Source organism: Oculina patagonica, chromosome 4 (assembly GCF_052425735.1).
Source record: "Oculina patagonica isolate OP01 chromosome 4, crgOcupat, whole genome shotgun sequence".
Lineage (NCBI taxonomy): Eukaryota > Metazoa > Cnidaria > Anthozoa > Scleractinia > Oculinidae > Oculina > Oculina patagonica.
Genome location: NC_135761.1, coordinates 62,808,495 through 62,825,093, shown reverse-complemented (window position 1 = coordinate 62,825,093; position 16,599 = coordinate 62,808,495). Strand labels below are relative to the sequence as shown.

Sequence of the window (16,599 nt, the reverse complement as noted above, 5' to 3'; positions counted from 1 at the left end):
CTTTTGTCCAACGCCCGAAATAAAAGCTTTCGAGATTGCGCGAAATGAACAATGCCTCGCCATGCGTGACTCTTTTGTAGTCGTCACACGTATTGCACAGTTATTACATGTATGAAGGCATGTATGGTCTCTAAAAAGCTGAAACACATCAAAACTTTTGATGATTTGCAAGAATGGCATGCTACACTGACATATTGATCAGTGTCTGGTGCATTTTGTCTCTTTCGCAAAAGAGAATTACACTGGCAAGAGTTCGTGACGTCAACACGCATAGGAACTCAGTAAAAAAAATTATTTTAGATGATCGAAATGTTTTTATTGCCTGATTACTTCTGGTCTACGAATAATTAGTTTTGTTTTATGCATTAATTGGTGTAAGGGTTGCTTTTTGTTCTTTTAATGTTCATTACTGTGCTAGCTATGACGTGGGTCCAATAAATGCATAGGCATGCAGGTGTCAGTGCATCCATAAATTCAGGCATCGGTTCTTCCATCGTGCTCGAACAACAATGCATCCAGGCGTGCATGCTATGACGTGGGTCCAATTAATGCATAGGCATGCAGGTGTCAGCGCATCCATAAATTCAGGCATCGGTGCTTCCATCGTGCTCGAACAACAATGCATCCAGGCGTGCATGCTATGACGTGGGATAAATTAATGCACAGGCATGCAGGTGTCAGTGCATCCATAAATTCAGGCATCGGTTCTTTCATCGTGCTCGAACAACAATGCATCCAGGCGTGCATGCTATGACGTGGGTCCAATTAATGCACAGGCATGCAGGTGTCAGTGCATCCATAAATTCAGGCATCGGTGCTTCCATCGTGCTCGAACAACAATGCATCCAGGCGTCCAGGCCTCTCTTCAGGCATCAGTTCGTAATAATATCCATTCTTACAACTCTCTGAGTGAGATATGCATGCATCGTCTGCTAATTAAAGCATCATCTGCGATTCAAGCATTAATAATGAAAAGGCGATTGGGAACCTCATTCTCATTATATTTCTTTTCATATTTTGTTGTAGCAATGACAGTCGCTCCTGATGTGTGGCTCTCCTTCATGACAAAGAAAGCTCCAGAATACCAAAAAGATGATACGAACCTAGCTATCTATGGCTGCCTAGTCGGTGCGTCACTCACTCTTTGCCTCATTCAATCATGTGGATTCCATTTCGTCTCTTTAAGATGCTCTGAGCATCTTCACGACAAAATGGTTGGGGCAATTTTGCAAGCACCAGTTCTGTTCTTTGATTCAAATCCCGTGGGAAGAATTCTCAATCGATTCTCTAAAGATGTAGGCTGCCTGGACGAGCTGTTACCCAAAACCTTTCTATCTTCAATCCAGTATTCTTTGCTGGTGTTTGCATCAGTAGTCGTGCCGACTGCAACGTACCCTTGGCTTTTGCTTCTAGTTGTCCCGCTGGTTTGTTTATTCCTGTATCTATCCACGTATCAGTTGAAGACGTCCAGGGAGCTGAAACGGCTAGAGTCCATATGCCGAAGTCCCGTCTTCTCTCACATTTCAGAGACCCTGAATGGGCTGGATACGATTCGGACGAGAGGGAAACAAAGAGATTACGTGGATCAGTTTTACAGGTACTTGCTATATACAGTTTAATATAACTGTAGTATGATTGTGGTTTGGTGACGGTCATCGCAATGTGTCTAGAGAGGATTTGACTTGCATTTTCACAATTAACTTATTCAGACTTTGGAAACATTTCTCTGAAAAAATGGTAAAGTTTATAAACTTCAATGTCAAATCATTTCAGTTCTGCGGTATCCACAAGCAGACTGTGAATGGCGCGGACGTTACAGAAGACGTATATAGGCCAAAAGATTCTGGCAATTCTGCTTCTACTAAAAGTTGGCAAACCGTGCATATTTACTTATTATTCTTGCTGCTAGAATTTTCAGGTATTTATATAAATATTCCCCAAAAGAAATATATTGAAAGAAATTGTACTAAATGTACATGAAAGGTCATGTGATTTCCTCCTTCTAGATATCAAGATTTACATAATCAATCGAGTATTATGGTGTTGGCCAGTATCAGATGGCTTGGTGTACGCCTGGATTGTCTCGCTTCCCTGTTTATTGGGGCAGTCGCTTTGGCGGCAGTTTTGCAGTCTCAAGACGCCGGTAGGTATACCTCTTAATGAATATCTTTTCGAGTCTCGAAAAAAATTATCAAATATTTGGTTCGGGTAGAACCACAACGTGTCCCATTATTTGTGCCCATTTAGCTTTTGTGTATTTTCATCCATATTGTAAAGTTTTCGGACTCATAGGAGAGCACGAACGTCCTGCCGATAAGAACGCATCGCGTCGTCAGGTCCCGAAACACCCCTTCCCCGCCCACGTTATACGCGGGTATGTGCTGTCTATTTGTATTCAGTTTTAGGGTGTTTCTGAGCTGGTATAAGGTGGGCCATCAATGCTGCCATTTTGGTGTTATATTGAGTGTGATTTAGCCTTCTTGTCTGTTTTATCTCTTTCTTGAGGCTTTTCAAAAGAATATCATTTGGTACGATAAAGCCTCCTGACTTGCTGCCTCTGATACGTAAACGGCCAACGGACTTGCTCTTCGGGCAAACAATAACAGTTCATTATTAATATTCAATTCTTAATTTTCTTAGTTACAATTATCTTCTTAAAAACAATATCCGTCCTTATATAGGGAAACCATGAAATAACCAAGAAAGCACTTATAACACTATTTTCGATCACACAGATAGAAACCTATCTTAAAACGTGCGTTCCAAAATGCTTGCTTTAAGTTAAGAGCTTATAAAGTAAGTTTACTGATATTCATTTAAATCTTTTTATTAGCTCTAGCTGGACTTGCCCTTGTCTACGTCATCCAAACTACGTCCGTCACTCAATATGCTGTCAGAAAAACCTCAGAGGTAGAGAATTTAATGACGTCTGTTGAACGAGTTGTGACCTACACAAAACTCGACTCTGAGCCTGGATACAAGGTGGAACGACTTCCCCCGGAACACTGGCCAAGCGAAGGGAATATCTCACTGCAAGATGTTTCACTGACGTACTATCCGGGGGGACCGCAAGTACTGAAGAACGTTAATCTTAACATCAAAGGAGGAGCCAAGATCGGTGTAGCAGGCCGCACGGGTGCTGGAAAGTCATCTTTTGTTGCAGCTCTTATACGCATGCCAGACGCTGATGGAGAGATATTTGTAGATGGTATTCCAGTAAAAGAGATCAATCTTCAACAAGCACGACGAGGCATATCCATTCTTGGCCAAAGTCCCGTCCTTTTTAGTGGATCACTTAGAAAAAATCTCGATCTTGTGGAGCAGTTTCAAGATGCAGATTTGTGGCGAGCTTTAGAGGAAGTGCAACTAAAAGAGTTTGTGGAAAGTCTGGAGGGAAAACTGGAATACGAGCTGTTGGAACATGGTGCAAATGTCAGTGTAGGAGAACGCCAGTTACTTTGTTTGGCTCGTGTACTGTTGCAGCAAAGCAAGATCGTCATCTTTGATGAGCCTACTGCACACGTGGATCCAGACACAGAGCAAACAATCTGGAATGTAGTGCGTGACAAACTGAGTGACTCGACAGTCATCACTATAGCTCATCGTCTGAATACCATTAGAGACTGTGACATGATTTTAGTTTTAAAAAATGGAGAGGTTGACGAATATGACAGGTTTGATTTACTAATGAATAGAGAAGGAGGCACCTTGGCTGAAATGGCTCGTGTTGCAGATATCTAGAATAAAATAGTCTTCCTCTAAATCTTTGTATCATATGTAATAGGCACACAATGGCCTTTGCCAATTTATTAGGAAGATACTTTTACTGACTTTTAGTGATTGTACTTGTGTCAGCTTATCTAACAAAAAGACTGGAGTAATAAGTTCAGCGTTGGAATCTTTTAACACCATTGTGTATTACTGGGTAGTAAATTTGAATGACATCAGTCTTTATTAGAACGATGCATGATTGGAAAAATCTCACGCGGAGCACTGTTCCAAATGGTAAAAGAATTCTTACACGTTGTAAAAGTTACTTTGTGATTGGTGTATAGCATGTTATCGTTTATTTCGTTAGCACGGACATCATTTTTTGACTCAACATTCCTCCTCCGAATAAAAACAGATGCGCTCATTACTGTAGAGTACGGATTTATTTCCTTTCACTTACCGATTATATAGTTATATAAAAAATCTTAATATATCTCTTATCCACTTCACCCAACTCACAAAAAAAAAGCCAAAACTGGACATGACGAGCTTCTTGCGACTTTGAAATTCGCAGCAGGGTATGAGTTTAATTTCCGGTCAGTGGTGTTAGGTACTAGGTGGTTAGCGATCTGTCGTGACCGTGTACTTTGCGGTAATTGTGGTGTTGCAAATGTCACGGCGTGAGTAAATGAAGAAGACCAGATAATCTGGACATTTATGGAAGATGATCATGCGGTGCGAATATCTAATACGTAACTAATAATAGGGAAAACAAGGGTGAGAAAGAATGGCGGCATGTGCGTGAGTCATCTCGTCACAAATTGTTTGAATCTTCGCTTTCTAAGACTACAAATCGGTGTGGTGTTTCGAATAAGTTGTCTTGCAGACTAATTTAAATATCGTAGCCAGCACAGAGCCCGGTATTAGGTGTAATCGTGGAGCTCGAGGTAGCAATCTACGATCTAGCCGATTGTAAATATGGCGCGAAAGTCGATCGGCGAGAGACATCGTTTTCGCTCTTTTTGTATTCTGACCAAAGCTCCGGCGAGAAAAAATCCGAAAGGCGATAAATAAAGCGGTTTAGTGGAGTTCCATGCGGTCCGAGACTTACAAATTCACATCCTTCGGTGAAATGGTGGGAAGAAGTGAGTTTCCCGCCATCTTGTTCGAAACGCCGCTGCACTTTCTAAGTCGCGCTGCAAATCAAAAAGTTCACACGACTGCATGAGGATATCGACTGTGTGGTAACCGGCGACATAGGAAATGTAAGTTCTCGTGATTGCTTTTTAAAAGCATTTAAAAATGCTTCAGTTCTTAACATTTATTAGTACATTGTGTATGTATCAACTTGCGAAACTGTCTATTCCAAGGTTTCGCATTTATTGATATATTTTTTGTCCATTTAATACACTGCAAAATTTAAAACTTTATAAACAGAAGCTAAATTAAAAAAATTAAATCTTAGAGACCAAATATCGTTTGCTCAGCTTAGCCTCCTCAGGCTGTGGCTCTGTGAGAATTCTTTCTCCGGGTGTTTCATTGAACATTTGTTTCATTGGGAACTTAAATTCAGGCTTAAAACATTAAAATAATAATTTAAATATTTTGAACCAAGTATCGTTCGGCATGAATTTTAATCTTGGACAGCATTTATTGTTTGGCTTTATCCCTGAAGCAGCAGAGCAGCTTAGTCTTTTTAGGCTGTTTCTCTGTGAGAATTCTTTCTCCAGGTGTTTCATTGCGAACTAAAATTAAAAATTTAGGCTTAAACGCATTGAACATTAATTTTAATCTTTGACAGCAGATATTGCTTGGCTTTATCCCTGAAGCAGCAGGGCAGCTTAGCCTTTTTAGGCTGTTGCTCTGTGAGAATTCTTTCTCCAGGTGTTTCATTGGGAACTAAAATTAAAAATTTAGGCTTAAACACATTGAACATTAATTTAAATCTTTGACAGCAAATATTGTTTGGCTTTATCCCTGAAGCAGCAGAGCAGCTTAGCCTTTTTAGGCTGTGACTCTGTGAGAATTCTTTTTTCAGGTGTTTCATTGGGAACTTCAATTGACAGGCTTAAAAAAAAATAAAAACATTTATTTAAATATTTAAATATTTTAATCTTTTAAACCAAATATTGTTTGGCTTTATCCGTGAAGCAGCAGAGCAGCTTAGCCTTTTAGGCTGTGGCTCTGTGGGAATTCTTTCTCCGGGTGTTTCATTGGGAACTCAGGCTTAAAAAATAGACATTTAGAATTAAAATCTTTCATCTATCTCAAGTTGATTATCTCAATCATCAAGTTGAGTATTTAAACATGTTACATTTCAGTGTTTTGTTCCGGTTCTCTCGAGCTTCATCGTGTTTAGCCAAAAAGAAACGTTTTGCGAGTGAAAAAGCCGTCATGCTTCCGGTATCTACAGTGGTATACTAGTGTGTTGTTTTGAGTCTTTTGTTTACATGGGTAATTTCGTATCAAGAAATGGGTCGAAAATTCGAAAACAATAGATATTGTTAAGGTGTTTTGAGATGGCCATATTAGGTAGTCCCATGGTCGGCGTAAACAACAACCTGCTAATGCACGAGGGAGATTCAAAATTTCCGATTACTACACTCGCGGCAAATTCAAATCTTCGGCGAAAGCCGAGTTATGACTAATTTTCCCGGCGGAGAGGGCAAGAGTTAAATTTGACATGACGCAAACAGTGCCGCTGGGCTAGGCGGTCTGGGCCTTGACTCGGATGACGCAGCGAACGTACCTGTGGTCGAGAAAGCAGCTTTTTTCGCCCGAAAACACGGGTAAACGCATAACAAATAAAATAATAATAATAAAATAAATAAATGGGAATTTACAGTGGGATCTTCCACTAGGTGGCTCTTCTTGATCCCACTAATTCCAGATCGAATTTGAATTTGGAAATGTTGGTTTTTGTGGAGGGAGGAAAACCGGAGAACCTGGAGAAAAACCCTAGGAGCAAGGACGAGAACCAACAACAAACTCAACCCACATATGGCGCCGGGCCGGAATCGAACCCGAGCCACATTGGTGGGAGGCGAGCGCTTTTACCACTGCGCCATCCCTGCTCCCCATGCATTTAAATCTCGCGCTGCATAAATAGCTTTCTAAAAAGATACTACGTGCTTGCGAATGCTTTTTGCAATCCCGACTGTAAGTCTAAAGCCGTCAAATCACGCACCGCATATATTCGATTCCTTAATTACATGTACAGTACTTAGAATTTCATCATTATAATAACACGTAAAAACCATTAAAGTTGCACAATTAGAATATAATCAAGATTATACTGTTTTTGAAGTAACGTAAATTTTAAACGAGTGTTTTGACGACAATAGAGCTTCATGCATAATAATAATAATATCAAAGTTTGCAAACCGCTGTAATTTGAATCCTTTGGTTTTTCTTTTTTCGAATTATATCAAATTTGAGGGTGCTTTACGATTGTAAGCAAGAATGTTTTACAAAATGATAAAAAGCTAACGATGTAATCAATGTTATTTATCTGGCAGTGCCTTTTCGATGGCAGATTTTAGTACCAAAACTATACAGTGTGCCTCGGGCAAATTACACCAAAATAGTGACCAACTAATTACAGCCGGTTCAGTTGTTGTTCAGGCAGAGTTTAGTCTTCTAAGGATAGAAGATATTTGAATCTAGAAAGAGCTATGAATATAGAAATTTGACTTGATGGATGTGCTTAAAGCTGAGTCTGAGTTTGATTGCATACGCGAGGTTTAAATCGTTATAGAATATTCTCGTGGATAGCTTTTTCATACAAAGAGCTATTCTTCATCGGAGTACAAAGAATATATATGACGGCGGTACGTCTGAATTAACCTCGCTGCTTTGCATCGAGTGTAGTAATTTCATAAAATGAATGAAATCTTCTTTTAATTTATGTGTCTTTATAATCTGATAAAAGAACATGGCCGCATTTTATTTCACTACCTCGAATGGTTGATAGAGCCCTCGCCTGAGGCTTGGGTTCTAACTACGCCCTACTGGATGTGGGGACTTGGCTATTATCTTTACTAGAGGATAAAGACATAGAAACAGAGTATAATCAGTCTATAAAAATGAATGACCAGCGTGATATACGTTGACTAAAACTTCTGGTCTTTCCTAGAATCCATGGATGAAATCATCTACACAATAGTCTGTTCGTCGTTACGCTCAATTGCTAAGTGTGTTATGACTTTCAACTTGGCCTTGCCAAAACAGTGATAATTAACCAGGCTATTTATTGACTGTTTCCTCCTTATCTTTTGTCTAGAGGCGACACAAAGACAGCTAAGCGACAAAACGCTTTTAATCTTAAGTTCACGACCAAAACTCTGAGAAAGGTATGTAGACTTTTGGAAGCGGATGATTAAGTAATCATTTTTGAATTGTGATTTTTTTTTTAACAAACGCCTATCTTAATTTCTCATACGCGGTGCGTGGATTCGAACTTTGATAAGTTGTTAATTTTTTCAGTTGTTGGTTCGTTTTCTATAGAGATCTATAGATAGTGCAAACGTAAATCTTTTGGCTGAAACGTTAAGCTGTTTAAGTATTAAAACTACAGATTGCACACCGCAAGACAGTTTGGAACGTCAACAAGAAACTGATGAGTGAATTCGAAAGAATGTCACGAGTGAACGCATTTTTAGATTTTTAACGTGACGCTCAGTTTGGAACTGAAATGACGACGAACGACAAGAAAGCTGCCGTGAAATTACGACAGCGACAAAGATAATTTAAGCAAAGTAAACAGCGACATTGGCCTTTTTTAAATTAGACATAAGTGATTGGTATTGTTATGCTCTAGAAAAAGCTAAATATTTTCAAGTGTTTTCACACAGTATGACAGGTTTGTTTGCCTTTCAAAAGGCAATAATGTACGTTGCGAACTGGCTGCAACTGAGACACCATTATAGATGTTTATCTTCTTTTTAAAAAAAAAAACAATACATAGACCTCAAAGATTTATTATATTATGTCCGCTGAGCTAATGCAAAAGAAACACTCGGCGTCAAGACTACTCCCAGGTAGCAACCTCTTCAACTTCAATTGTATTTTTGCAGCAACTGTTTTAACTGTGCCTGGAGCAAGTTAAACAGCTCTTATGCGTAATTCAGAATGCTGCACAAATTGATTGTTTGGTTGTTTTAAGACGAAAAACGTTTAATTAAATAAGAATAATTTCATCAAAAAATGCATAAAATGGAACAAATTTTATCGAAAGGAACCCCTAACTATAAACATGTCTACTGTCAGTTTCTAGAATCAACGGATGAAATCCCATACACAATGACATTATTTACTACCACGTTAGTAAGTATGTAATGGCGTTCTATTTTGGAATTGTCTTGAATGATAAATTATTAATTTTATTATTTCTTTGTTTTCTTTTAATTATGCCGCGTCCCCTACTTAGGAAGCTGGCTCAAAGAACTTGCTTCATTTCGCAGTAAATCTCGGAGAGGTAAGTACATTTTTTGACGCGCCCTACCGTAAGTTTTCGTACATGATTTGAAATTTTTTCTTTTCAGTAGCCAGTTGACTGTGCTGAGTTTCTAGAGCAGAATCTTAAGCGAAGTACTTTCAAACTTTGGTGAGTTGTACAGTTAAGTTAGCATGATAATCGTGTCTTGAATTCTTTCGCAGCCGAAAGTGCAACCGCAAATCTGTTTCTTAAAAGTTAGGATTTTAATACAGAAAAACATTATTTTGCACATCGCCAATGCCTTTTTGGAGCGTCAACAAGAAAAGGAAATTTCTCAAGGTCAGTACAGTATAAACTAATCTTGTCCAGTGCCTACGATATTAGCGAGCAAAAACCTAGCTAGGCGACTGGATAATCGTGGTTAAACAGGAGTGCTTTGTTCAATTCGTCATTGATCAGGACGCCCAGCCATGATTGTTAACGTCGATAAATGAAAATAGTTTTTCAGCGTTGTTCTTTCCAATTCATTGTTTTTAAGTCCAGTCCGGTTTATAACGGTTTAGGCAAGGACTGAAAGTTTGTTGTCGAGAATTGGGAGTCTTGACTCTCATGTTACCTGCGAAATAAGCTGTGCATATACGAGTCATTTTAAGGTCGAAAGCAAAACAAACACATTATTTTATTTACATATGTACTGTACTACTTTTTTACAAAGTGCTATCTTGAAATTTTGACTCTATTTTCCACTGCTTTCCCCTCGTCTTTCTATGCACAGGCCGGATTGAGCTTCGACTCATTGACCTGTTTTAAAAAGCTAAATGTGGTTCAAGTAATTTGCATGTGTTATTGATCCGACCCTGACTATAATTGGCGCAAAAAGCACGCAACTTGTTAACTGTGAAAATTGAACAATTTTAAACAATATTGGACTGGAATGCAGATTGCAGAATTTAAGTTTCATCGTCAATTCGAGCTTCTACAAAATCCCGAGATACGGCTTTTAGAAAAAAAATATATTTGAAGATACTTTACATTGCCCCTTCAAGTTAGTTAAGCTTGGTATTTACGGGGCGTCCTTCTATGCCTTGAGAAAATTATTAGACGTGAACTAATCCTGTGGGTGATATGATAATTTTCTTGATATTATTTACAATTACACGTCGGATAAGCAAAGCTTGTGGATATTTTTTGAATATAAAGATCAGCGATAATAAAATAAAACGTTTCGACATCTTCGTGATGTCATTGTCAAGTGAAAGATTAGATTAGTTCCTGCTTTGTAAATAGATCTACGATTATGTACAAAAGACGACAAATGAAAATAAACAAGAAAACGTGACTTTTGGAAACAATGCCAATAAACAAACAATTTTGCTCGGATTGAGTCTCACTGGAAGTTAAGACTTGGTTGAAGATCTCTAAGTTTGAGTGTGTTACGTAATCTATTTTGTTCCCGCGTTTTGCGATGAAAGTCATTTTTAGCGTCTGAAACTTTATCGCAAATTAAGATGCCGTTGCGCTCTTTGAAACCCGTTTCTTTGAGGATAAGAATAAAATTTTATCTGAATGAGAATTTTGTTCTTACAAGGACACAATTTAGCGCCGGAAGATGTTTTGTTTCGTGACTGAATAAGCCGTCGTGCTTCCTGAACTCATCCCATGGCCAAATGGTCGGTTTTGCAAATAATTTTTGGTTATTGTCGTCTTAGTTAATCCGCTGGTTTCCTCAGTGAATGTTGTCCGTTTGCATCCTTGTTTTCCGGCGTTTTCGACTGTATACGTACTGTGGTATATTTAGTTAAAAAAATTCCTGTATTCTGTCGATCAACCTGGTGGACGTGACTATTTGCTGACAGATCGATATTCCAGTAAATTGATTCCTTAACACATCTCTGGCGAAGAGGCGTCAAGGAATTTCATTCATACGTGTCGAAAAATCTAGACCCCCTGCTAATGTTCTGCAGTAAAACTGCAGAACATCGGCAGGGGTCCACGATTTCAAATTCGCAAGAAGCTCGGCCTTGTGTAACGTAGCTTTACAGCATTAACGTATATTCAGACAACTTTGTTGTGATATTCATTCGACATCGCTCACTCATGATCAGTAACTCATGATCAGTCCAACGATTGTATTCAACTTTCTTTGAAGAACGTAAATTCTGAACAAAGAGTAGTTATCAGTGTGTTAACACCGTATGATTTGATTAAACAGTTCGACCTGTGACATTGTGTTTGTCTTGCACTCTCCTATATGGCCACGCGTGGCCTTCTCGCACTTTTCGCGTTTCAGTCCCAAATGCGCGCCCAAAATTACTATTTTAAAAACTACTTCCTTTACTTCGTTCCTTCTTCCAGTCAGGTATAATTTTCGTCTGAGACTCACGCATAAGAGACGGAATTATCGCCGTCGTTCACTGTTTTAGCCTTATGTAGGTGAGACCTTTGGAAATATAGACTAGTCAACAAGGTATATTGCTTGATGTAAAGACGGACATCACTCAAGAGGTCTCAAGAGATTGTTAAATACTCTGCTTCTTTATTCACAGAGACCGAGCTTTAACACCTCTTGAACTTAAACAATAGGCATCCAACGCCGGAAATGTTGGGCTCTAGCTGAAGGCACCGTAAACATTTGATAAAACAAACAAAAACGTTTTGTAGTTTCATTGCTGAAGGAGATTGTTTAGCAATTGCCTGGTCAGATTTCAGCTTTCTTTGTCAGACATCCCCCGTCCGATTTTGATATCTGTCGCCGAATTTATATAGTACGGCTATTGTTATTTTGACAAAGAAGTCGAAAACAAGAGCTGGGCCTTTGGGCCCTTTGGGACGGCACTGGCATCTGCGAATATGCAAATTATCTTACATCTCTTAGGCCAGTTCTGACCCCCTCTCTCTGTCACGCAACGATGCGTGAAAGAGAGAGGGAACTGGACTTTTACTGTGTCGAGTAATACGCCCATTGTCATTGACAAAGAAGTCGAAAAGAAGACCTTTTTTTTATTAAACGCAACTAGCTTATTATTTGTCTTGCACATATTGGTATAACCATTTTGGTATTTTCTAATCATGATAATTCGAAAATGATTGTTCCAATTAGCATATCTATCTAATTAGCAATTGGCGCTCTTATTTTCAAGACATTAAGTTGATCAGCTTTAGCTCGTATAGTGGCTTCGACCTCCTAAAGGTAAGTCCATCCTATTAGCTTACGTGAATATCGATTGTATCAATTGATTTCCGATATCGTTTTCTATCGATTGACAGTGTATGGAGCAATTGGATCTTCGAATCTGTCTGAGGGATACGCATGCTCTTGCAAAACAACAATTCTAAATAACACCGCAAATTATTTACAGCTACCGCTACCAAAAAAAAATAATCGAAATAGCGAAAGAACCACAATACTATAGCTCAAATTTCTCGCTTCTCTAACGTTTACACGAGTCAGTGTCAAGCAGAAATTTTAGATTCGTAGTACGGAGGCTTTAGGAGGCCCCGTGTACCAAAACAATTTTTGGATATCTTTACGAGTAAAATGCAGATAGAAACACACAAGGAAAAGCCATGCGGTTTGTGGTACTGACTATTGAAACACCCCTCTGTAACAGACCTAGTGCAACATGACAACTGATTTTCCATCAGGTTTCAACAAAAAATCTACTTGGGAAGTCAAAATTCCGCCAGGTCGATTCACTTTTTCGCCATGGAGGTCGATGATTTGTCACATCTAACCATATTATATACATGCGAAACTGTGTGACCCAGTATTTGACAAGCTGTTTCAGACCACCGATGTCACCAAACTAACGGCTGTAAATGCCTCTGTCGTTTTTTTTTTTTTTGTACTGTACGTAAATGCCGCCTTCCCTTACTCTTAACTAGAAATTGATTTCTACAGGGCTGTAACCGAACGTTATGAGATTCAGTAAGCAAAGTGTACGAAAGTGAGGGTCTGAGTGGCATGTTTTCCTAGAATCTTTTGAAAATCTGAGCACCCAGAAATGTCATTTTCTGCATTCTGAGTCACTTTTATGCTTTCATAGTACATTTACGAGCCTTTTTTAACAATTATCAGTCAATACACAACGTTTTGATGTTTACTGTGTCGCCGCTAGTGGCAATTTAGAAATTCCCATGCCGTCAGTATGCCGCTTTTACTCCTGAGAAGGCTTCTTTTACATAGCAAGAAACATATAATAATAATAATAATAATAATAATGTTCTTTACCCAGGGAGCTCACATCACCAAAGGTGTTATTCAGTGAGGCCCTTATATCGCAGTAAATTTTGAAAGCATGTTAACTGGGGCAACATATATGAGTTGTTTTTTACCCGTCAAAGCCGGGCGTCAGAGCCATACAACCATCTCTTTTTGGCCCGTCGAAATCAGACTTAATTCTCTTAGCTTTCCTTGTATAAACGGGCAGATTTTGCGATCCTCGTGAGACTGTTTTCTTTGTAATTTCACCGTGCATTACCCCCACTAAATCTGCGACATCTGGATCAAGTTTAGCAAATCTTTGACAAAATGAGCCAATGAGTCACCCTATTATTCACACTTTCCTACTTTAATAGACTGCAAGCAGTGAGTTTATGTTCCTGAAATCCTACGCTGGCCCGTAAGATGTGTTAGTGTCCGTATAAACCGGAGTTATATAAAAAAGAATTGTACATGGTAGAAGGGTTACCTTCTTCCTCGAGCCGTCTTTTAACGAGCATTTATATGAGAAAAGTTGTCCTTGTCAATCGAGCGAAACCAAATGGCCCTCATGTTTTCACACGCCTGTGTATGTCCAGTGTTGTCCTTGGTAGGCGCATAAAAAATGTTTGTCTTCCCCAAGGGCCACCCTACCTTCAAAGCGAGTGACCCTCCACCCAGGGTCACTCTGTCCCCAAGCCAACTTTGCAACTTTTCATATAAACGGTTCGCAGCTATTTATGAAAAAAAGGATGCGTTTGAAAACGGACATTGAATTGCAAATGAGGTCGAAAGAATAGAAAATACATCCATCCAGAATTCATGACCAGTGGATCACAAAACCTTTGTATACACGAAAAAGCTGCAAAGTTTCACGGTGAAAAGTGATTTAATTACAATTGAATAATTACTGTGACTCTGGCGTCAGAACTGTAGAGCAACTTCAGAATTTAGGGCCACTTTGGTCCACCTCATTCGCATGTGTCGGTGCGCTTTGTTGAACGAGGCATAACACAGTGAAGCAATAAATGTCAACATAACACAATAGATGCCACGCCAAGGTTATCCGTCTTGACAAGCGTGTTTTATGTGAACTCCGGAGTTAACTGCATACCGACAATATCTCTAAATCCGAATTCATACAGTCATACATTCTAAGCAGGGTTGGCGCAGTGGAGAGAGCGCTTGCCTCCCACACATGTCGGTTGTTGAGTTTGTTGTTGGTTTTGCTCGGAGGGTTTTTCTCCGGGTTCTTTCGTAAATTTTTCCATTCAAACTGATAAAATCAGTCTTTTATTGTTGAAACTCGTTATTAAATGCAGCAAAGCGTATTATTGACATTGTCATAGCCTTGCCGCCCTTTTTGGGCGGATAACTCAGTTATCAGGGTCACCCTTTCACATAAACAGGCCCTAAAGTTATTTTCCTTTTTGTCCCGGCTCTTGAAAGGCTAGTGGAAACCATTAACCATCTTTTGCTTGTGTTGCTGAAATAACGAGGATCTTTCTGAAGCTTTAACGGCTGTGAAAACATAGGTAAGAAGTTCCAAAAACGTTATCCTAACTTTGGCACATGTACATGTATGTGTCAGGAACATTTGTTACGCAAGAAACGTTCTAAATTCGATTGCAAAAATAGTAACTGTACGTACTTGTCCAGCATTGTCAAAGAGTTAAAGCAGTGAGATGCGCCCTTTACGAAATATAGCTTTTTGCCAGCTAATTCTGGCTAGATGCATAAAAGGACGCGATAGTTGCGTCGAGGTCTGCTATATTTAGCTCACTAGCCGCCCTTTTTAGTATTTATGAAATATTTTACGCACAAGTTGCACGAAGCTTTTCTTGCCTAGCTGGTGTAATTCGTGAGACCTGGTTGGAGGTCAGTATTACTTTGTGACAACAAAAACATACTACAATGTTTAGGCAACAAAGTTTATTAACTAGCAGAACGCTAGAGATTAGTAAACTAAACCTCTATCTATGAACTACTCATCGATCTCCCACTGGGAGGGCTCGGGGACAGCGAAGCGATCAGTTAGGGACACTCACTAACAATCAAAATGGCGGTAAGAAATAAAAACTATCCAACGAACACATCAGTAAAGCTTGAAAAGTTTAAGGATTCTATAACAGGGGTAAGCAAATGATATGTTTTAAAAACAGTGTTACTCCTTTGCATAATATATACACAAAGAGCGCATTATTGGAGTTGGCGGGAAGGATTGGATAATTGAATAAATTTTTCGCTAGTATTGAAAAAATTTGCAGTGGATCAAGGCATAAATTGATGTAACTGTTGAGTTTCTCTGATAATTGTTCTGTAAGAATATATTTTGGTTCAGACCAATTGAAAATTGCCTACAAAAATTGAAGATAACTGCCCACAACAGTTTTAAACAATGTTAAAGTTCGCGTGACCGTGACCGAATGCAAATATACGGTGATTTGTTTAGCTTTCGTATTTATTTTGGTCTTAATAAGTGTACACCTTATTGCAAAACACATTGTCATAGAAAAATGACAAATGAAAAAAGGCTTATAAAATATGTGTCCGTACCGTTCTTCTCACAGCGCGGTTAATACGGACACCCGGATTATACGGACAGTTTTGCGTGCTCCTTTAAACAGAAATCGAGGAACGAGACCAAAATCACTGCTCAAGATTTGTCACATCTTGGGATAAGGGATCACTGGTTTGGGCCGGCATGCATGAAGATTAAATCATAATTATGGAATAAATGTCTCGTTCCAGGGTTATCTTATTGAACGATCAGCATTCCAAACACTAATCGTTCGATTTTTAAATTTGTGCCGTTTGCTGTGCACAATTATATTTATATTTAGTTAGTTAGTTAGTTAGTTAGTTAGTTAGTTATTTAGTTAGTTAGTTAGTTAGTTAGTTAGTTAGTTAGTTAGTTAGTTAGTTAGTTAGTTAGTTAGTTAGTTAGTTAGTTAGTTAGTTAGTTAGTTAGTTAGTTAGTTAGTTCGTTAGTTAGTTAGTCACCCGTAACTAGGTAACAAGACTCATTAGAACCAATTATAAGCAATAGCCTCTGACAGTTTGTCATTCTTTTTTTAAAAACCTGATTAGCGAATGATGGAAGGCGACTTAATCTGGGGATGTAAGGATTCTCAAGTTCCGGACTATTTCAACTTTGCTGACGTTATAGACAAGTGTGCAAGCGAAGAAAAGGTGACGCCGTCATAAAAGTAACACAAATAGTGTTAGTTTCAGTTAACGTTCTAGCTCA

General features: G+C 38.9%; 2 protein-coding genes across 7 annotated transcripts in view; both read left to right on the top strand.

The window, feature by feature from the left end:
* Positions 1–14,792, top strand: part of LOC144651014 (ATP-binding cassette sub-family C member 4-like) — a 30,546-nt gene extending 15,754 nt beyond the window's left edge. The window contains exons 6-9 of the mRNA XM_078510865.1: positions 1,027–1,597; positions 2,007–2,143; positions 2,834–4,181; positions 11,163–14,792. Of these exons, the coding sequence (XP_078366991.1) occupies positions 1,027–1,597; positions 2,007–2,143; positions 2,834–3,741 (1,616 nt within the window). The 3' untranslated portion in view covers positions 3,742–4,181; positions 11,163–14,792. The remainder of the gene's footprint in view (positions 1–1,026; positions 1,598–2,006; positions 2,144–2,833; positions 4,182–11,162) is intronic.
* Positions 8,983–16,599, top strand: part of LOC144651021 (acyl-coenzyme A synthetase ACSM4, mitochondrial-like) — a 77,864-nt gene continuing 70,247 nt past the window's right edge. The window contains exons 1-4 of one of the 6 annotated variants that reach the window (XM_078510878.1): positions 8,983–9,187; positions 9,258–9,316; positions 14,799–14,884; positions 16,440–16,541. In XM_078510878.1, coding sequence (XP_078367004.1) covers positions 16,443–16,541 — 99 coding nt within the window. In that variant the 5' untranslated portion in view covers positions 8,983–9,187; positions 9,258–9,316; positions 14,799–14,884; positions 16,440–16,442. Of the gene's footprint in view, positions 9,188–9,213; positions 9,317–14,798; positions 14,885–16,439; positions 16,542–16,599 lie in introns of those variants that run through there. The other 5 variants (XM_078510877.1, XM_078510874.1, XM_078510873.1 and 2 more) reach the window with 5 other exon arrangements.